The following is a 22,890-nucleotide window of genomic DNA, read 5'->3' as shown; positions in this document are numbered from 1 at the left end:
TTTATTGCATTTTGGTTTTAAAATTTAGCGTTTAACTTGTACTCATTATTGACACCTAATTTTAGTAAATCTAGGAAAATAAAGAAAATAAAAATTGCATTGGAACAAATAAAAGGAAAAAAAATGAAAATATGAAGGAAATTGATTTGATTGATTATGCATGAAAATTTAAAATTCTGATGAGTATTTGGATTTTGTTAAATGCAGAAGCAATTTAAAAATAAAGTAAAGGGCAAGAATTTTTACAAAATGGAAGAAATCTTAGTATAATCAAGCTGATTGTGAAATCATGCTCCGATTTACAACTTTAATTTAATGCGATAGAAGATGAAAACTCGAAAGTTGCCATGGAGAGCGGCCGTCTAGAAATCACTATAAAATAAGTCGATCCGTACGGATGCGAGGAGGAGGCAAATTCGAAAAATTTCAGAGGCGAATTGAGAGGAAAATTCGTGAAAAGAGAGAAGAAAAGCTTGAGGAGAGAATTCGTGAGGAAAAAGAGTAAAAAAAAAAAAAAAAGAAAGAAAGAGTGAGAGAGAAGAGACGTGAGTGCAGAAGGGCGAGAGAGAGGACGTGCGAATAGACAGAAAAGAGTAGAAAAAAAAGGGTTAATACCTTGAAAAACCCTAAACTGGTACACTTGTGACAAATTTACCCCAAACTATTTTTTTGACCATAAAAAATCCCAAACTGGTAAACTTGTGACAAATTTACCCCGACTGACTATAAAAAACCCTAAACTGGTACATTTATGACAAATTTACCCCAAACTAATTTATCTGACTGTAAAAAACACTAAATTGGTAATTTTTTTGTTAAATATACCCTATGCTAAATTGGATTAATATCACAAAAAAATCATAAAAATTGTAAACTGTGATAAACGGAGTGTAAAATCCTAAATTGGTATACCGGTTAACTGTCGCATGTCATTTAACTTAATAATTTGAGAATAAAATTTAACGAAAACCAGCATAGGGTAAATTTGTCACAAGTGTACCAATTTGGAGTAAATTTGTCAAAGGTATACCAGTTTGGGGTTTTTGGTGGTCAAAAAAATAGTATGGAGTAAATTTGTCACAAGTGTACCAGTTTGGAGTTTTTTTAGGGTATTAACCAAAAAAAAAAAAAGAAGGAAAAGGAAAACAGGTCTTCTTCTTCGAGGGGGGAAGCTCCTTGCTGCCGCCGTTCGCCCAGACCGCCTCCTCGTCGCAGCAGCCACTCCCGGCGACTTGCAATTCCGACCCAGCAGCTAGCAACGCCCCTGCCTCCGAGCGCCTTTGCCTCCGGGCACCGTCGCCGTGGTTGCACCTTCGCTCGACATCGCGAGCATTGTCACTGCTCATCCCTGCGTTCGCCGCTCTCCCTACCCTGATCGTCGTTGCGGCTGCCCCCTTTCCTTCCGGCGAACCCACATCGCTGACATTGTTGCACCGCAACAGCATTTCCGTCTCTTGCTCGCAGTAGTTGCCGACGCTCCCTTTGCTTCCGCCTGCGCATCTATTCGGGCCAGCACCTCTGCGCCATCTTGCTGGTCGCCGCCCTCGCCCGAGCGACCACCAGCGGCTCGCTCGAGTGCCGCCACCGCAGCCACACCTCCTTCACCAGCAGCCCGAGCTGTTTGCCGCACCTCTGCGCCCCGCAGCAGCCCGCGACGCCATTGTTCGCTGCCATTGCTTCCCGCCGCCTCACTCGGCCCGCACTGGGGCGACGTCCCGTCGCTCCGCCGCGCCTCGGCCAGCGTCACCACCGCCCGCGACACCGCCGCCCATCGCTCGCCGGTCCGCCCGCGCTACTCCCATCGCGCTCCTCCTAGAGCCCCACTTTAGGTAGTTTAGTTTATTTTTATTTTATGTTATTTTATTATTTTTTAAAGTTTCATTATTATTATAAGGTGGTTTCCATTTTTGAATTTTGTAGGCATTATCCATAGGGATTTTGTCCGAAATTATTGTAATTATTAATTTAATCCGAGAGACATCGGATTATTTTTTTAATTATATTAATTTTTGGGCTTTCGTTAAAATTTCAATTTTTAAATCATTATAATTATTAATTTAATCATAAGATTTCGAGATAAGATTTTTAATTATTTTGAACTCTTTGTCGTAATAATTAGGGTTATGATAATCGTTAATTTGACTGTGAGACAACATGTTATTTTTTTGATTATTTTAATCATTTATTTCGTTGATAGCTTAGATTTAATATTTATTTAATAATTACTTATGTTTTAAAAATTCAAAAAAATTCAAAAAAAAAAAAATTCAAAATTCTACATGAGCATATAGGTTTAGTAAATCAGCCATGTAGGTTTAGTAAATTAGAATTTTCTTAGGATTACATTTTTAGGGTTGCATTTTTAGAAATAAGTTAGGGTTGGAACTAAATTAATTTTTTAGATATTGTTCGCACATTTTAATTATCTCATTTTTCAAAAAATAGTTTTCTAAGATAAGATATGGTTTAAGTCAAATTAATCCCTAGAATAAATTAGAAAATTATGCCTTTTAGATAGTTTAATTAGGGTTTTTATTAATTCTGAATTTCAATAGAAAAATACAAAAATACTAGGTGCATGTTAACTAGTTTGCATAATAGAATCATTTAATCAGAATTTGTTCATTAGTGAAATTAGGTCATGAGGTGCATGGTAATTAGTTGTCATAATAGGCCTATTTAATTAGACTTTGCATATTAATAAGATTAAGTCATTATGTTAAAAAATGCATTTTCATAAAAGAATTCTTATTTTAAAAAAATCCAAAAAAAAATTGTTTGCTTTGTGTGATGCAATTTATTGAATGTTTGAGCATCCGTGTGGTCACTTTTTGCATAATAGTAATTTAGGTTAAAATAAATCAGCTGTCTGCAATTTTTTTTTTTTTTGAAAATTAAAAAGAAATGGTACCGAAAGGGCATTAGAGAGATCTAGTGTAACCAAGTCCCGGTATCCTTAGTCTCTGGTTCGTAGGAGTAAAATAATTCTCCTATTATTTTACTTAGTGTTTAATCGACCTACCGTAAACCGATTAGTGGCAACTCCTAGATATTAATTATTTTCATGTTAAATAATTGAACCTTAAGTCACAATTTGGTATGGGTTTGGGAGAGCCTAAGCTAAGTTTAAAAAACTTAGTAGTCCATTAACCTAGTTTTAGGTGGTACACCCAAAATTTAGGTTGTGACACTCATCATGGAACACCTAAAACCATTAAACTATCAGTTTAAATGATGTTAAGACTTTGTTTGCTCCACGGAAAATGAACTTTCAAAAAAATGTTTTCCGAGTTTTTCGACATTCGTTTCACGAAAAATGAATCGGCTGAGGAAAATATTTTTTATCAATGGACAAAAAGTCTTCTAAAATAAGAGAAAATGTTTTCCACTTTTCAAGTTGGGGAAAACATTTTCCTTACTCATTTCTCTTATCTCACACTTATGTGAACCTTCCAATGCTTTTTTTTTTTCATTTAAAAAATTCAAAAGTTTAATTATTTTTTAATAATAATTATTATTTTTTTTAAATTTTGTCTTGGCTTGTCACTAGCCACAACAATGGCTAGCTACTAGCCATAGGCGAGCCTCGAGCTCGGCCTTAGGCAAGTTTGAGGCTCACCGACCTTTGGCGATCTCGCTGCTCACTAGATTCGTGAGCTAGAGGCTCGCACTCGTCAAGCAAGGTCTAAGCTCACTAACCTCTAATGATCTCATTGCTTGCTTGGATCAGCCAAGCCTTAAGCTCATCGACCTACGTCTTGGCCAATCATCGGATTGCCTGCCATCATCATTGAGGCACACAGTCAGCTGGAAGGAGGTTGAAGGAAAAGAAAAAGAGAAAAAGAAATAATAAAATACGATTTTTTAAAAATAAAAATAAAAATTAATTCAATTTAAAAATATTTAAAATTAAATTAAAATTAAAAAGCAATCGATTTTTTGGTATTTTTTTTTTTTTCAGAAAATCAAATCATATACCAAACGGTGAAAAACATTTTCTAGTGTATATTTAAGTGTCAGCCGAACACCATAAATATTATCATTTTCCTAGAAAATAAAAAGCTTTTGGGTAAAAAATTTTCAAAAATGTCACATTTTCCACAAAATGAATGGAGCATAAATGTTTTGATTTATTCAAATGGTATAATACACCTCTAACATTTGAAATCTCTAAGTTGGCGATTCGAATCATCCCACTACACAGTCTTCGCATAGGATCAGTGCCTCCTCCTCTTAAAGCGCAACTCCAGTTACAACCGTACCAAGTTACAAAGGGGAACTCTCCAATTGTGGGGATTGTAATGCATCTAATTCACTCGCACGCAAATTTATCGTTGCTCGGTGCTTTGTACTATTTACAAACACCCACCAAAATAAGTATTCAAAGGTACATCATATATGATGATTACAACATTTTTGAACTTGAACTTAAATTCAATACGAGAAAAATATTTTTGGAAAGAATCATAAATCCAAAGATAATAAATCTGTCTTAAGTAAACCCAATGTGCTTCTCCTAAATTAAATTTACTTCTTTTCAATTATTTTCGTGAGAGCTTTTATAGTGTCGTTCCTTTTTCTTTTTTTGATTATTTTAATTTTGGAAGGGGTATAAAATTATTACAGTTAGATTACATTTTGTTTTAAAATTTACATTTAAGAAAAACTATGCATTATAACAACTAACAATTTCCGATCGGTGATACACAAAGGGGCGCTCATATCGGAATAGACAAAAGAGAACGCACGAGTACGAATACAACCCCCACTAAAAGCCAGATTAAACAATGCCTTATAGGTGCGGGACCCACAAGAAAATTTGCTCACATCAGCAGTGAAGTTACATAAATGTCCCTTGGGGATAAGGAGCCAGATACAAAAGAAACCGACATGCATCTCTGGTATTTCGCCAGCATTTGTCCGAAAGCAGTGACGGAGCTAGGATTTTGAATGACGGAGGCGATATTTTCACAATGATGCATCTAATCTTTTTTAGTTAATGTTTGTTGCTAATAGATATTACCAGCGAAGTCAACTCAACAAATTAGTAAAAATATACAGAAAAATTGAAAAAGTACACAAATTGATAAAAATTATCAAGAAACAAAAAAGATTACCAAGGCACAAGGGTAACTGTGAAACATATAATTCTAAAGAAGAGCACCAATTAAACCTTAATTTATGGATGGTCGTTGAACGATTAGGGGTATAAAAGTGAAGAACAAAAAACTTTGGTTTTACTCCATCGACAATATTGTTTTAGCTAAATAAAGAGACGAAAACATATTGTTAAATTCTTAAATCAATTTTCTAGAGTTTACTATTATTGAAAGACACCTAACATTTCAAGGAAGCAGTTTTCCAATTGGGAGCTCTCAAGGCTCCAGGCCCAGATGGCTTTAATGGAGTTTTCTATCAACAATCATGGGAAACTATAAAGATTGACTTGTTGCAGTTTGTACAGGAGTTTTTTAAGACAAGTGTTCTTGACCACAGGCCTAACCAGACACATATTGTGTTGATCCCAAAAGTCAAAAGCCCTGAAACAATCAGCCAATACAGACCCATCAGTCTGTGTAACTTCAGCTATAAAGTTATTTCAAAGTTATTAGCAAACAGACTCAAGAAGTGGTTGCCACTTATCATTGAACCAGAGCAGGGAGCTTTTGTCTCAGGGAGGCAAATCCAGGACAACATATTCATAGTCCAGGAAGTTCTGCATCAGCTGCGCATAACCAAAAAGAAGACAAAACATCAGGCCATTGTGAAGCTTGATATGCAGAAAGCATACAATCGAATAGAATGGGATTTTGTGAGAGATCTAATGCTGCATATGGGGTTTGATGCAAAATGGGTCTCCCTAATTATGCAATGTATAACAACAGTCTCTTTTAGTTTAAAGATCAATGGAGAACCTACCTCTTTCTTCCATCCTTCGAGGGGCCTCAGACAAGGTGATCCACTCTCACCCTATAACTTCATCCTGATATCCAATGTCTTAACCTGGATGATGAAGAAAGCATTAGAAGAAGGCACACTCAAAGGCATACAGGTAAACAAACATTGCCCTAAGCTATCACATTTGATGTTTGCAGATGATGTGATATGTTTTCTAGATGGAACCATTACAGAATGCCAGAACCTTCACCTCATACTAAACCAATACTGCTATGCAACGGGACAAGCAATTAATTTGAACAAATCGGGGTTTATTTCAGTGGGCATTGTCCAGACATATTAAAACACAACTTGGCTATGGAATTGAGAGTCCCTATTCTACAGAAAACAGGAAAATACCTGGGTATCCCTACTGAGTGGGGCCAATCCAAAAAAGAGATGTTTTCGTGGATCCTAGCTAGAGTAAACTCAAAGTTAGTAGGATGGAAAGAAAAAATGCTTACAAAGGCGGGTAAGGAAGTGCTAATAAAAAGTGTCGTGCAATCCCTACCTACCTATGCCATGTCCATATTCAAGCTGCCCATATCGATCTGCCGAGCTATAGAACAACGTATTGCGTCGTTTTGGTGGCAGAATGGTGATGCTAAAAGAGGTCTGCATTGGAAAAGCTGGAAAATGTTAAATACTCGAAAAGATGCAGGGGGTATGGGGTTTAAGGACCTGATTACCTTCAATCGAGCCATGTTAGGCAAACAAGCCTGGCGACTAGCTTCCTCCCCTCTAGCCCTATGGAGCAGAGTGCTGAAAGGGATTTATTTTCCCAATGGAGATATTTGGAATGCTTCAAAGGGATGTCGACCATCATGGGGCTGGCAAAGTCTAATGCTTGGCCGAGACACTATAAAGAACAATATGAAATGGTCAGTAGGGGATGGGACATCTATTCGCATAAGAGAAGACAGGTGGCTATCACAAGGAGTAATTGGTGGGGAAGCAAACCAAACTGAGCCTAAATTAGTGTCTGAATTGATCAATCCAGAATCCAGTGAATGGAACCAACAACTTATCTACCAACTTTATGAAGAAAAGGTTGCAAACGAGATCATAGCCATTCCCCTAACACAACAACCAAAGGCAGACACGCTTATATGGACAGGTAACAACTCAGGACAATATTCGGTCAAGAGCGGCTATAACGAAGCAAGGAAACCACCAGAAACACAAATCAGAACCGACCCTCCTGCTCTTTCCAACCACCACGTACCTTATGGACACAAATTTGGAGTATTGATGTGCCTCCAAAGATTCACTCTTTCCTCTAGGAGCCTCGCCAGAACGCCCTCCCGACGAAGGAAAACCTGTTTATAAGGAAAATAGTTAGTGACCCCCGATGCCCGATCTATTGTTCGAGTATTGAAACTACAGAGCATTTGCTGTTCTTTTGTAAGTGGACAAAGAAAGTCGGATTACCATGATAGTACCCACCACCACTCGATATCTCAAAGCTTTTATTTTAAAGAAAAAAATAACAACTTTATTAATGATAAATTAAAGAACCAAAAATGGCAAAATAGTGATGCACTCCTTCCATCCAAAGGGTGCTCAGACCCTCTTAATCTTTTACAGTAGGGTGGGGGGATTGAGGGTGCGGATCAATAATACTCAACCCTAAATCTTATTTTAAAATTGTTACATTTGAAATTTTTAAACTTATGATTAAAGTGTAATTGAGTTCTAAACTCTTAGATAATACAATCAAGTTTTTAAATTTGTCAAATTGGTGCAATTAAAATATAGGGTGGTAAAAGTATCACTTCAACACAAATCATCAATGCGTGTTGTTTTGAACGCTAAATTCGAAACAAGTCCTTGATGTGTGATACAACTCATTGGCTGTGTAGAATCACATAGACAACATTTTAATAAGCAAATATAACAATTGCAGGAGGCCCCAGTACTGTTTCATCAAATGTGGGAGGAAAGACTAAAACTATTTCCAATCTTTCATCCATTGGCCATACCAAAATCGCTGGGAGATGCCATCGTGCCTAACGCAACCGATTATCAAAGATATTGGTCATGAATATTTGTTAAGACTTATTCATACATAATAAATTTCATAATTTAGAGATGAATAAAATAATAAAGCATAATAATTCCATGCATCGCAAGAATTCAATTTGAGAAAGGAAAGATCATCTTAGCCTCATCAAGAAGAAAGATAATATATGGCTCAATAAGTGACATTACATGAGAACACTCGGATCATTTATCCAAGCCAATTCTTTCTTCGCATCCAAGCCAGCTCTACAGGTGAGCAAACACAAGCCGAAATGAGAACGTATGCTTTGATTAATCAAAACGCACCCGAGAATTTCGACAAGGCTATACTTCCCCAGCTTTTGTATGACCGGACATGACGTGCTTTAAGCGGAAGTGCCTGCAATTTCGGGATGAGGCATCCGGCTTCACGCTTATTTGTTCTCCAATAACTAGGCTATGTTTGGTTTAATTTTTGGAGGTACCCTTTCAGGAAATATAAATATCTTTAGACTAAAACGTCTTCATGAAAAACAAACTATTTGTTACACTGTAATTGAAAAGTGCATTGGGAAGTACTTTTAAGAGAGCCTATTTCGTGAAAACACTATTGAAAAGTCCGTTGGTATGATCAATTTAAACTTTTTAATTCTTATTTTGTTCAAATTGAAAAAAAATAATGACCACAACTTTTACAATTTAAATGTTGAGAACAATGTAAAAGAAATATATTAACAAATTCACAAATAAAAAAAAAATCACATTTCTTTTTGGGTTAATAATTTCACATTAAAGAGGTCTCTTTCTCAACCATGAAGAGAGTAATTTTATTATAATAAAGGACAAGTGCATTAGATTTTCTAAAATTTATCACGAAAATAAAATTGGGTTTTAAAACTTCCAAAAAGTATAATCAAGTCCTATAATTTGTCAAATTGATCAAATCAAGTCCTTTTGTTGATTACACTTTTTAAAAGTTTTAGGACTCAATTGTAAGTTTATGACAATTTTTAATATTCGATTGCACTCTTTTAAAAATTTTAGGACACGCTTGTACTTTCGTGATAAGTTTTCTCGATTGAACTTTTTGTTAGTTTTAAGATTTAATTGCACTTTTATGATAAGTTTTAGAACTTTCAATGTAATTATCCCTTATAATAAACATGATCACATATGCAATGAGGAAAGAAATACATTGTCATTAAAAATAACAAGCGTCTTAAATATTTGCTAAATATATGACTATCATGTAAATGTGTTATATCATAATATAAATTATCATTTGAAGCGTTAGTCCTCATTTAAATTATCAAACACAACTATATGTAAATTGGGATCCAAATATGCTCTTGCAAAATCTTTATAATTCATGGTGTTTCTACATCTTTAGGATCAATTATACATTTTCCTTTGATAAACTTGCCATTTCCTAGTAAAATGAACATGAACAAATATGAGAGGCACAAAAGAATGAGACGAACTATGACCCAATTTCATAAACATGAATGAACTAAAAAAAAAAAAATGTAGCAAGAGAGAACCAGAAGCCGCTAAGCAGTTACAGTAAGAGACTAGAACATGGTAACAGTAGTTTAAAGTAAGGACAATTTGGCTCATGGGAAGAAGAAGCTACTCCATCTTGATTCTAATGTCTGATTCACATCAGTGCAGCATAAAAGCACTAGAAAACATGAGATAACCCCCACAGGTTAATATCACTAAGATAACCTGTCATTTAAGTGAAATTTACTTGAAGCTGCAATCTTTTATAAAAGCATCCAAATGCTAATTCCAGGAAAGTGATTACCAGCTCTTTCTACTTACCCCATGATCCACTAATTTCAGCTTTCAGATGTCTACAGACAAAAATATGGAAGCATCAAGCTTTTCAATCTTCAAACAACCCCTCAATTCCCTGCAACTTGCCTAAGAAAGATAAGAACCAGACAAGGCCATAAACCACACATCCCCTCAGCCAAGAGCTGTTCAATCAGGAGACACAAGTAGTTATAAATTATCAAACAAAAGAAACGTATGATTATCACATGATAAACATACATATATTGTGTTCAAGTAAAGAAATTCAATAAATAGGAGGCTCAAGAAAATGAAGAGCTTCAATGTAGACGACGCCCACTCCAAAGCGCGCATTGAAGCGTAATTCTCTCCTCTCAAACAATCATAAAACTAGCTACGTGCCTTAAACAGGGGTTTGTTGACCTAACAAGCACATTGAAACTTCATATAAAAACTATACAAATCAAAATTTGAAATTTCAGCGGAATATGGTATCCCCAATATTTACCAGACCCAATTCGTGGACGAACAAATTGATCTGAATCCGAACAGAACCAAACTTTAGTAAGGCTTCCTAAGAGACCTAAAGCCATCTACAGGACCGAGAAAGTCTGGTGAACATACAAAAAGGAAAAGAAAAACAAATGAGAGAGAGGGAGCAAGAGAAAGAGGGCAGTCACATTCAATCGGTCACGTCGGCGATGGAGAAGGAAAAGGCCAGTGCGGCCGTCATCGGTGGTGGTTGATGGAGCAGAGGAGGATAATCGCTGAAGAAATGGGGAAGAGAAAAGAGCTGGAGCACGAACGTGAGAAGAGAGGTGAACTTAGTTGAGAAAAGAGAGGGAGCACAAGAAGAGGTGAGGGAAAGAAACAAATCTATTAGATTTTGTTTAAAAAGGGGTGAAAAAGAAATTATGGTCAATAAATAAGGGTGAAATGGGAAATTGACATTTTCATTAAATTGGGCTATGAGCACGACGAAAATGCTACTTTTGAAGCCTCCTCAACCTGCATTGAGCAAACATAGCTTGGAGAGTTTTAGAGATACAATTACATTTTGACAAAATGAGGCGAAGGCCTTTAGTTCCTCAAAGGGCTTTGGCAAGGCATTGCCAAACGTATTGTCTTCTCCAGCTTTTGGTGACATTGAATCTCTTATGACGTTCAAGTTCACAAATGGCAGCTTCTAGTGACAACGAATCTCTCCACAACTTAGTAAATGTCGACACATTGGGCAACATTTCCATGGACGGGCAATTTTTTATCTCGACCTTCTTCAGAAAATTCAACTCTTTCAAGCCTTCAACTGCTCTGAACTTTGGACAAGAAGAAATATAGAGATGCTGTAGATTTTTCAATTTCGACAGGTTAGGCAATTGTTCAATTGCAATACATGTACCAATGCTTAGAGACTTCAGTGATTCCACTTCCCCCAAACCTGGAATATCCGCCAATTTGTCTAGGAAGAATAGCGTCAACTCTTGTAACCTCTTCAAGCACGATAGATCAGGTGTGCTCTCTAAGAAGTCACACCAATGTATCCCCAATTCCCTTAAGCTTTCCAAGTATTTAAGTACGGGGAAATGTGGCACCGGACAGTAGCTGATACGGAGAATCGACAAGCTTTTGAAGCCAAAAAAATCTGGCAATTGCGGGACCCAATAAAGTTTCAAGGTTGATAAGCCACGTGGAAGCCGATGTATGGACTGGGCTTCCGTCCAAAGCGAGATAACCTTGTTCGCTATCACAGACTCATTACTAAAATATTTGCTTCCCACTTCGAGATGATCTAAGTGAACTAGGCTTGAGAGGTCAGGAAGAACAGGGATATCACCAGCCTCAATCACTAGACATTTCAAACTCGAGGGAAGCTTTGGCAACGGGCGAAGCCGGCTACTTGCAATTCTAAGCATTTCGAGATTAGAGAAACCACTTGAATTTGTTGGCACTGTAGAGACTGGGCTCCGATCCAAGTCCAATATACTTAGACGGGTCAGGCTCCACATTTCCCATGGGATTTCATCCATGAGATGCGGACAAGACGAGGCATCAAGCTCTTCAAGCGACTCCACCCTTCCAAGAGCACCGGGTATCGTGTGTATCTTTGTGAATGCCACATTTAAGACTTTTAGTCTTTTCAGATTTCCAATAGAATCAGGTAGAATAGAGATGCCCGAATGATTTATGTCTAACTCAACCAATGAGTCTAGTTCCCCAATAGAGTCCGGAAGCTCAGCTAGATGATAGCATGAAGTCAACCGCAAATGCGTTAGATTCGTTAACCTTCCGAAAGAGTGAGGAAGTTGGTGGATACGAAAATTATCATAAATTTCAAACTTAATCAAAGATTTTAGATTGCCTAGTGTCTCGGGAAGCTTGAACGGTTTGGATAAGCATGACGAGGCAGCCTGGGGCATGATTATCTCTGACAAGCATTCTAGAGAACCGATTTCTTTAGGCAACCCATGGAGGGAATAGCAATCTCGAATATTCAAAGTACTTAGCTGTTTGAGCTTACCGATTGAGCTATCAATCATAGACAAATTTGAACACGAAGCGAGAATCAATTTCTCCAACTTGCCAAACTCAGAAAAATCAGGTGTCTTGGTTAACCCCATGCACCACGTTAAATTTAGAACTCTTAATTTTTTCGCCACCTGCAATGGATAGAAAAGGCCAATTACATGCCCACAAAAAGTATGAGAATACAATACCATACAACTAGCTAGCAAATGTCAATTGGTAGAATTTGAAGCAACATGAGTGAGATGTGTGGGTACCTCAATTTGCCTCCATCCACCCCAATCGTGGGTGATGTCGCTTCTTGAAAGGTCAAGCATGACCAAATTCACCGGCTGAAAATTCATTGCTGAAAGATCTAGTGGACAATGATGCCAAGACAACCATCTTAGATTATGAAGGAGATCTTTGAAATCACCTATGAAATTCATTCTTCCCCCTCCAAGGAACCTCAGCTGTGGCAAACCGGCTAATTCTTCAGGTGTTAGGTCATGACTAATGCCCACACTGAGTGCTCGTATAGCTTGTTTTTCCTGTGAGCAGTTGAGAAAAAAGATAGAGTGTGCAACATAGGAAGTGAAAAACCAAAGCAAGCAGTCAACACCATCAACAATTCTTCTTTGACCTCAAACAATAAATCACACACGAGTTGTAAAAAAATTATTACTTTTCTTTATCTCAACTCTAAAATAAGACAAACCAATTGTGTTTCAAATGTCCGTTCGTTGTTGATTACTGTCTTTTCGCAGACTAATCACCTTTTCAGGGAAATAAAAAACTCATTTTCATTCTCACCGAAACAAGAAACGAAGAATTTCGATTAACCAGACGGCATGTTAACTTCTTATTTCACACAGGTAAGGAATGAAAAGATATACTTTTTTTGTTTAAGTTTTGCTTCCTATTTCTCTATAAGTAAAAACCAAAGCAGGCCATCAACCGATATTCTCAATGTTCTCAACATAAGGAACATGACCAATTACTGGATTGATTATATCTTCTACTCTTAATAACTTTTACCTCGTTGCTCCCCAGTATGTCTAGGGTATTCTCATCAATATGCACCCAACGTCGCTTTCCAGCATCTTCAAAATTCTCTTCCTTAATGATATACCTTCCCAGATCTCGAATTTCATCATGCATCCAGAAACAATTGTACTCATCAATCTTTATCAATGACATGAGGAGAAGAACATCAATCGCCCAGCATGGAGAATAGTCGATACTATGCCACATGTAGTCCGCATGAGTCTTATGCTTCCCAATGCAAAAACATGCTATGTCTAGGAATATGGCTCTTTCTATGTTGTCCAATTTGTTGATACTTATCATCAACGTTTCTCGGACATCATGAGGTGGGATTTGCTTTAACTCCTCCAATTTCTCATCCCACTTGGATCTGACTGTGTTGGCGAAAAGGGAACCCACAGTTTCTAGAGTCAAAGGAAGCTTTCCTACGCTTGAAACAACCTCTTTTGAGAATGTATAGCAATCTTTTGAAGGAATATCACTTCTAAAAGCATGCTTGCTGAAAAGCCGTATCGCTTGATCCAAAGGCATCTCCTTTATTGAGTAATCCATGTAATTGTTAGGTCGTGTTTGGTTGTCTTTATTTCGTATTGTCCTAAGGTCCCTGAGTGTGACAATAATCCTACTTCCACAACCAAACCAATCACAGCTCCCTGCGAGGTTCTCAAGCTGCTTCTCCTCCATAGTGGAAGTGGCAACCAAGGTTTGTTTTGCACTCCTCTAGGATACAGCTCCGCCAGCGAACATAAAAATATATCCCGATGTTGATTTACGGGAATCAATGCAGCCAGCAAAGTCTGAGTCCGAGTAAGCAACCACCTCCAAGTTGTCTGTCCGTCTGTACATAAGCATGTGTCCCTTTGTTCCTTGAAGATACCTCATCACCTTCTTTGCAGCTCTCCAGTGGTCCATACCTGGATTACTTTGGTATCTTCCCAATATTCCCACAGCAAAGGCTATGTCGAGGTCGAGTGCAAACTCCGAGCATACATCAAGCTTCCAACAGCAGAAGCATATGGGATGTTCTTCATTTGTTCCCTTTCAAAATCATTTTTCGGGCATTGGTTTAAATTAAACCTATCACCCTTCACTATGGGTGCTATACTTGGTGAACAATCTTTCATCCGAAACCTCTCTAAAACCTTATTGATATAGGTTTCTTGAGATAGTCCTAATATACCTCGAGGTCTATCTCTATGGATCTTAATGCCAATGACATAAGATACTTCACCCATATCTTTCATATCAAAACTCTTAGAGAGAAATTGTTTCACTTCATATAACAACCCATTGTCATTGGTTGCAAGTAAAATATCATCTACATATAGCACAAGGAAACAAATTTTGCTCCCACTGACCTTCTGGTATATACATTGATCCATGATATTCTCTTTAAAACCGAATGAAAAGATGATCTCATGGAATCTTAAATACCATTGGCGGGATGCTTGTTTCAAGCCATATAGAGACATTTTAAGCTTGCATACCAAATGCTCACCAGCATTAGAGAAGAATCCTTCTGGTTGTTTCATGTAAACCACTTCTTCTAATTTTCCATTGAGAAATGCCGTTTTCACATCCATTTGATGTAACTCCATATCAAAATGAGCAACCAATGCCAAAACAGTACGAAGAGAATCTTTCTTGGATACGAGAAAACGTCTCCGTGTAATCGATTCCCTCCTTTGAGTAAATCCCTTGGCAACGAGTCTAGCTTTATATCTCTCTATATTGCCTGATGAATCCTTCTTAGTTTTGAAGACCCATTTACAACCAATGGCCTTTGCACCATCAGGCAATTCAACTAAATCCCAGACTTCGTTTGATGCCATAGAATTCATCTCTTCCTTCATGGCATTGTACCATAAATTAGATTTATCACAACTCATGGCTTGTGAAAACGACTCAGGATCACTTTCAGCTCCAACATTATAGTCAGATTCTTGCAGATACACAATGTAGTCATTAGGAATCGCTAATTTCTTCATTCTAGTAGACCTTCTTAATGCCGCATCAACATTCTCCTGAGGAGTATGCTGTTCTACTGGAAGTTCAACAGTATCTGGTAATTGCTGAACAGTTTGGTCTACTGGATCAATATCAGCTGGTTGTGGATTTTCAATGATTGGTTGCTCAGCGACCGGTTGACTTGAAGGGGCGCTGTAAGAAACAACCAATCCAGTATCTGAGGTGGAAGGTTGAGTATCTGAATAATCTTCTTCGGGAACAAGGTCCCCGAATTGATCGCTCTTACTGATGAGGTTATTCTCAAGAAATTTAGCATTTCTCAATTCCACAAACCTAATGGTGTGAGATGGACAATAAAAACCTTTATCCTTTGGACTTTTTGGCATATCCAACAAAATACCCACTTATAGTCCTTAGATATAACTTCTTTTCCCGTGGATTATAAACTCTTACCTCGATGGGCATCCCCAAACACGTACATGTCGCAAACTCGGTTTCCAACCTTTGAATAATTCAAAAGTGTTCTTGAACAGTCTTGGTTGGAACTCGGTTTTTAATATGTACATAGCTGTTTTAAGAGCCTCATTCCACAAAACTTAGGAAGTTTGGAGTTGCTAAGCATACTCCGCACCATGTCCAATAATGTTCGGTTTCTTCTTTCGACACCATTTTGGTCTCAGTGAACCGAGCATAGTGTATTGGGCAATAATCCCATGCTCTTCAAGAAACTTCGCAAATGGACCAGGTGCTTGTCCATCTTCGTGTATCTACCATAGTATTCTCCACCTCTATCCGATCTCATGATCTTAATTTTCTTGTCGCATTGTTTCTCTACTTCGGTTTTAAATACCTTGAAGGCATCTAGTGCTTCGTGCTTATTACGAAGCAAGTAGAGATACATGAATCGTGAATAATCGTCTATGAAAGAAATGAAGTATCTCTGACCATTTGAGTCCATATCTAGACTACAAATATCTGTATGTATGATTTCTAATATTTCTACTCCTCTTAGCACCTTTCTTTGACTTGTTGGTCTGTTTTCCTTTTATACAGTCCACACAAGTGTCATAATCAGTAAAATCTAGAGTATTAAGTACTCCATCATTTACTAGTCTCTTAATTCTATCCATGGAGATATGTCCCAACCTCCGGTGCCACAACATAGAGGAATTCTCATTCACAACACATCGTTTTATCCCAGCATTATTATGAACGTGCATCGCATTATTAACGGTATTGTCTTGTAAATTAATTCGAAAAAGACCGTCAGACAAAATACCACTCCCAACAATTTCAGATTTATACGATAAATTGAATATTAAATCTGAAAATTCAAAGGAGTATCCCAAAGGTACAAGTCTTGAAACTGAAATTAAATTCCTAGAAAAACTAGGAATATAAAAGGTCTTTTCCAAAATTAAAACAAAACCACTACGAGAACTAATCTGCATGTCCCAATAGCTTCCACACGCGAGCGCATCTTGTTTCCCCGAATAGATGCCTTGTTCACTTCCCACTGGATTCCGCTGGTTCAAAACCCACAAGGAATTCGAAATGTGGATTGTAGAACCAGAATCAATCCACCAAGTGTTGTGACTCACATCAACCATATTAGTTTCATAACATACACATGTGAGTTGGTTACCTTTCTTTTGGAGCCACGCCTTAAATTTGGCGCAATCCTTCTTCATGTGCCCCTTCTTTTTACATAAGAAGCACTTGGATTCCTTCTTAATGCCAGCTTGGGGAGGTAGAGACATCTTACCCTTCCCCTTTTGCTTGCCTTGCCCTTTATACTTATCCCGTGTTGCCATATGAGCACTTTCTCCTTTCTCCATAAGTAGCCTCTCTTCCTCTTGAACACACATGGTCATGAGTTCATTAATTGACCACTTAGTGTTATGTGTGTTGTAAGAGATCTTGAAGGGAGCATACTCTTGTGGGAGAGTATTTAGGATATAGTATACAAGAAAGGATTCGATATCCCAACCTCAAGATTCTTCAGCCGATGCAATGTCCCTCATCTTCATGATGTGCTCATGCACACCTCTTACATTGGTAAGCTTCAATGATGAGAACTTCATAATTAGGGTCATGGCATGCGCCTTCTCTGAAGACTCAAATTGAGCATCAATAGCCTTCAGTAATTCCTTGGCATTATTATGCTTTGAATGACCGAACCACGAATGCTAGCAGAGTTTTGTCTTTATGTACATCACACTTGAGACGGTTGGACGCTCCCATTGAGCATAATGAGTATGCTCAACATGAGTACTACTCTCGGTAGGTTCAAGTGGTTCGTCTGACCTAAGAGCATAATCAAGATCCATGCACCCCAATTGGAGAAGAACTAATTCTCTCCATTCTTTGAAGTTATTTCCCGTAAGCTCAGGAACAATTATACCAGAATTAATCGTAGGTGGTAAAACTGCATTATAATCAAAGGAAACTTATGTATCAATATATTTGAGGCAAATAAACTTAGATCATATTTTACCAATGTAAAACATGTTTTAAAATATGAATCATATAACATCAAAAACTACCCGTGGGTTAAGTTTCTAATTTAAATTGATTCATAATTACTTCATGATGAAACTATCAAATTATATTCCCTTCCTTAATCCCTGTGGGTAAATTAAGAAAGATAAAATAATATTTCATCCTAATTAATCACATTAATATATTGAAAATTCTGTGGGATAAAATTCATAATATTAATGTGAATAATTACAATTATTGTCTTTAACCATATGTGATCCAAAGGCTCTTAATGTATATAATTTAATATAATCAAAGATGCTGTGGCTAATCCTTAATTAATTAAATATATACGGATCACTAGACATTTAATTTTCTTCATAGAATTGCACCTTAGGGTAGAACAGTAAAATCACGTGCAAAGGGAGTAAAACTGGAATTTTGCACGCAAGGCCAGAATTGGAATTTTACTTTTAAGGGGTAAAACAGGAATTTCACGCCAAAAGGGCAAAATCGGAATTTTGCGCGGGCAAGGGCAGAATCGCAATTTTTATAAAGGCGGAGGGGCAAAATTGAGAATTTTGCGGGCAAGGGCAGAATCGCAATTTTCCTAAAGCGGAGGGGCAAAATTGAGAAACCACAGGCACGCGTGCAACGCACGCGTTGCACGCGCCCGCTTGCCACTCGGGCGCGTGCTTCCACGCGCCCGCTGCAGCCTCTCGGGCGCGTGCGTTGCACGCGCTCTTGTCCACATTATCGACAACAACCAGAACTTTCTTTTTAATATAGGGAATCAATTGGGAATTTATTGAGAATTGAATATTTGAATCAAAGTCCTCTTGTTATGCGATCGATCCCGTCATTTGTGTCATAAATTTCTTGAGCAGAGTTTGACCCTAGTGTTTCGGATAGTAGTTTCTTTTGCAAGTCCAAGAGACGATGACTTTGGACATCTTCAAGAAAACTACTATAATTGAATTTAAACCGAAATCGGTTGAAGATAACCCTAGCAAGGGTTGATTTACCAATACCACCCGTCCCATGGATTATAACGAAACGTACATGGTCATCGAGTCAACATCCAACAATTCCTCTATACGTTCTAGATCATCTGTTTCAACTAGATGGTCGGGAAGATGTCTATTCTTCCCCTTTAACTTGAGTAGAACCTCTCGAACAATCAATTTTATAAGTTCACCATACCTGCCAACATAGGCTAAATATATTTAAAATGATTTACAAACAATGACAGTTTTTTAAATGACAAACGTAACAATTTCAAGTTACAATGAAAAGTATCTAAATTATAAAGGGCTTAAAGTAGTTGTTGTGGCTACCATCCAGATTCCCATTGGTTCGATTTAAACACTAACTACGGCCTAGACTCTCATTGACTGAGTTTAAACACTAACACTCAGTTTAGATGCAGTGATTGAGAGGAAATGGGAAGGATTGAAAGGAATGGTTGGTTTTTATGATTGTTTGTATGCTAACAAAAAAAAAAAGGTTGAAATGAAGGAAATTAGGTCATTTCATATATGGTCGAAGAAGAAAAAAGAGTAGAAAGGAATATAATTATATCTTTATGAATATATTGTCCTTCTACTTATTCATAGATTATATAAATGAAGACTAAGTTTAGTAACTTTGGCATGTTAAAGATTCAATATGAGCAACAATGAACTCATGTTATAGAATGCTCAGTAACACGTTTTCACTTTCCACCGCGTATCCAAGTCACCTCTCTCTCTACTCTCGATCATATCTGGGAGACTCCATCGAGATACTGTCAATAATTTTAGCTAGATATTATGATGAAAAACGTCTACATCTAGGGAAGAATGGTGAAGAGCCAAGGTTGGGTGCTGCGTAGCTCGACCGCTACGAGAGGGGGAGAGAGGGAGGGAGGGAGGGAGACCTCTCTCTCTCTACTCTCGATCATATCTGGGAGACTCCATCAAGATACTGTCAATAATTTTAGCTAGATATTATGATGAAAAACGTCTACATCTAGGGAAGAATGGTGAAGAGCCAAGGTTGGGTGCTGCGTAGCTCGACCGCTACGAGAGAGAGAGGGAGGGAGGGAGAGAGGGAGGGAGAGAGAGAGAGAGAGAGAGAGAGAGAGAGAGAGAGAGAGAGAATTGAGGAAAAAATTATGTTAAGTGCACATGTGAGCAATCAAAGAGCCAATTAATGCATGATAACTACCCAAGTGGCAGCGTAGACGTTGTCACAAAACTTCTCCTATTTTCAAATGGGCGCTGCTAGGGTAATAGTCTCGTTCTTTTTCGAAATAACGAAAACCTATTAGACCACAAATTCCTTTCACAAGTCCAAGGCAACCGGTTAGACTTGTGGAGGAATCTAAATGTTATATTCTATAATACGTAAGAAACAATTGCGTGATGCCCATGATCTCTCAACAACAAGAATACAATCTTTGTTTTGAACGTGAAATCCGCATTGATGGCGCATGAAATGCTTACTATGTACCATGATTGTCTTTAATTAGGTGATATAATTTGTATATAATTTAAATTATATTAACTAGCATATATGTTAATTTGAGTTGGGGTTGTTGGTCTAGATTTATCAAAAGTCAAAGGTAACTTTTTTGCTTTTCCCATTAAATCTGAAATATTATGTAAATTCTAATCAATTGCAAAAAATAAAAATAAATTATAGGTCGATATTAATGTAAATTTTTTTCTGTTATGACAAATTGATTACCATCCAATCTGTGATTTCTCAATTTTTTTCTTTTACTTTTGTTTAGACCTTACATAATTGACACAAACTTGTAAATTAATTTACCTAATAAGATGTGCTTACTGCATCGAAGAAATAATACTATTATTTGTAGAGGATGCTTGTTATATTTCTTTTATGGATAGAAGCATGAGAACGGGGGCTAGTGCAATCCCACTCATGAAAAATTCTTAGGCCAAACTTTGTGGTAGCACTACATCGAGTGGCACCTTTTTAGGCCAAATTAATTTAGTGAATTCAATCCCCACTATATCTAGTGGAACCTGCTTAGGCCAAACTTTCTGAATATATGACAAAACCGGCTGTTAAAGTTTTTCTGTTTTGCATTTTGAAATATGTGTTGGAGGAAGGACGGTCGAATAACAGCACGGTCATGCTCTCTTTTCCCTTTTCAAACTGGTTATGAAGAAGTGAGGGATGGGTACAAGATTATGACTTCCAGCAACCATCTACGGATTAGTTGTTACACTGAAATTTAATAGAGTTTTAATAACTTCTACTCTGCTTAATTTAAAAGTACAAATATTTTATACTGCTTTGATTTTATGGATAACATATATAATAAAGGAGGAATATTACCAGAATTCACAAAATACTCCTAAAACCAAAACATTGGGGGATGGGGACGCCAGCGGGGTTCAAGTCCCGCACTCTGCAAGAGGCAGAGGAAATCTCAGAGAGATAGGACATAGGAAGACAAATAAAAAAAAAAATAAAATTGTTTTGCGGTGTTTGAATCTTTTCAACTTACACATAAATTACAGAGAAATTAATAACTCGAATGAGGAAAAAGTCCAATTAACTTAAAAAATAAGTACTTGACAGATTTTATTAAAATTAATAACTCAGGAAAATTTGTGGAAAACTTACCCTTTTCCTTCCAGCTTCCAACCTACTTTAGTTGGAACCTCAGCAAGAGCATCTTCCCAGCTCTTCACTTCATCTGAGCCGTACTTCTTCCCAAGCTCAGAGAGGGCATCTCTGTACAATTCGGTTTTAAGTTTGACATCATCCGGCTTCACATCAAAGAAAACGGGGAGGATCTCCTTCTTTCCATCTGACTTTGAAGTGCAATTTACCATATGTGCAACCTCACGGAGACACCAAGGAGCAGAAGCGAATCGCTTAGAGAAGATGGGGATATAGATTTGAGAATCATCAAGGGCTTGCAAGAGCTCTCCCTCAACCTTCTGACCAATTGGGAGCTCTTTGTCATCTTTGAAGACACGGATTCCTTTCTCGACCATGTCATGATAGAGGCAACTAGTAAAGTTGTCCCGAGTGTCTAGTCCCCTGAAACTCAGGAATACCTCGAACTTCATTCTTGATGTGTTGGTGACCGATGCCACTGCACGTAGGAAATGAGACTTGAGACAGAATCAAGCTGAACAAAAATGGTCAATGAGCTTGCTTGAGGTGAGATATCAATAAAGGGCAGTTTAAAAAAAAAAAAAAAAAGGAACAGGTGGTGGGTATGGTTAGCCACGAATCACTGCCGTCAATTGCGATGGCAAACTGCCGAAGAAATCAAAAACGAAGAAATCGAAGTCACAGCACATCGAAATTGAAACATTCGACGAAGAAATCGGAAACAAACCAGAGAGTGCATACCTAGTGGGCTAATTGACGGCCGACCGACAAAGGAGAGGCCGCAACGAAATCGAGAGAGGGGACCAACGAGCCGGCGACTCAGGCAAATCTCGAGAGAGAGATCGATGGCTTAGCCGTAGAGGCCAGAGGGAGGGGCCAGATCTGAGAGGGAGTTTGAGAAAGAACAGAGTGTCGCCTTAAGATAATTTAAGTTTTTATGAGGCCGAAGAAGCATACTGCTCTAGAAGTATTATTATGTATGTGAGTTTGTCCTCTTCATGGGTGTAAATTGAAGATTTTACCGATGCTCACATGTAAAAAAAAAAAACAGATGAAACGCATGCTTTTAGGGTACCTTTGTTCAATTGAAAGAGCTTTTCACAAATTAGTCTCTCGGATTTTCACATATACGATTTGCTGTAAAATATTAGTTTTAAAATTTTTCAATTTCATTTTTCATTTCTTTTTAATTTTGTCTTTTTTTCTCCATTTTTCTAAAAAAATTTCTTTGGTCTTTCTTAACTTTTTAAATTTTAAATTTTCATGACGTGATGCCACATTAGTACCATATCAAAGCCATGTATGCAAAAAGAAACTACAGAATGCTAGGTCAAATTTTGAAATCCATATTATCAAATCTGGTTGTGAGCTTACTAGAAGGATTAAATTGCACTTGAAGAAAAAAAAACGTTTAGGATTTGATTGCATAAATTCAAAATTTAGGATTTAACTGCATACTCGGTCAAATATTCAGGATATTTGGTGTAATTTTATTTGTAAGAGTCTAAAACGAGAACT

At 37.5% G+C, this 22,890-nt stretch overlaps 2 protein-coding genes across 2 annotated transcripts; both read right to left on the bottom strand.

Annotated features, from left to right (window-relative positions):
• Positions 1 to 10,823: 10,823 nt before the first annotated feature.
• LOC120287533 (disease resistance protein RPV1-like) lies at positions 10,824 to 13,968 on the bottom strand. Its single transcript, XM_039300350.1, has 3 exons — positions 13,276 to 13,968; positions 12,516 to 12,788; positions 10,824 to 12,392 (listed from the first exon to the last, which is right to left on the bottom strand). Exons 1-3 carry the CDS (start codon positions 13,966 to 13,968, stop codon positions 10,824 to 10,826), a joined length of 2,535 nt encoding a protein of 844 aa, XP_039156284.1.
• Positions 13,969 to 18,574: 4,606 nt separating this feature from the next.
• Positions 18,575 to 22,272, bottom strand: LOC120286577 (toll/interleukin-1 receptor-like protein). Its single transcript, XM_039298863.1, has 3 exons — positions 22,114 to 22,272; positions 21,373 to 21,869; positions 18,575 to 18,936 (listed from the first exon to the last, which is right to left on the bottom strand). The coding sequence occupies exons 2-3, from the start codon at positions 21,822 to 21,824 to the stop codon at positions 18,780 to 18,782; spliced, it is 609 nt and encodes a 202-aa protein (XP_039154797.1). The 5' UTR covers positions 21,825 to 21,869; positions 22,114 to 22,272; the 3' UTR covers positions 18,575 to 18,779.
• Between the last annotated feature and the right edge of the window lie 618 nt (positions 22,273 to 22,890).

This window comes from Eucalyptus grandis, chromosome 8 (assembly GCF_016545825.1).
Source record: "Eucalyptus grandis isolate ANBG69807.140 chromosome 8, ASM1654582v1, whole genome shotgun sequence".
Lineage (NCBI taxonomy): Eukaryota > Viridiplantae > Streptophyta > Magnoliopsida > Myrtales > Myrtaceae > Eucalyptus > Eucalyptus grandis.
The sequence above is the reverse complement of the archived record's forward strand: the minus strand, read 5'-3'. Positions and strand labels throughout refer to the sequence as shown.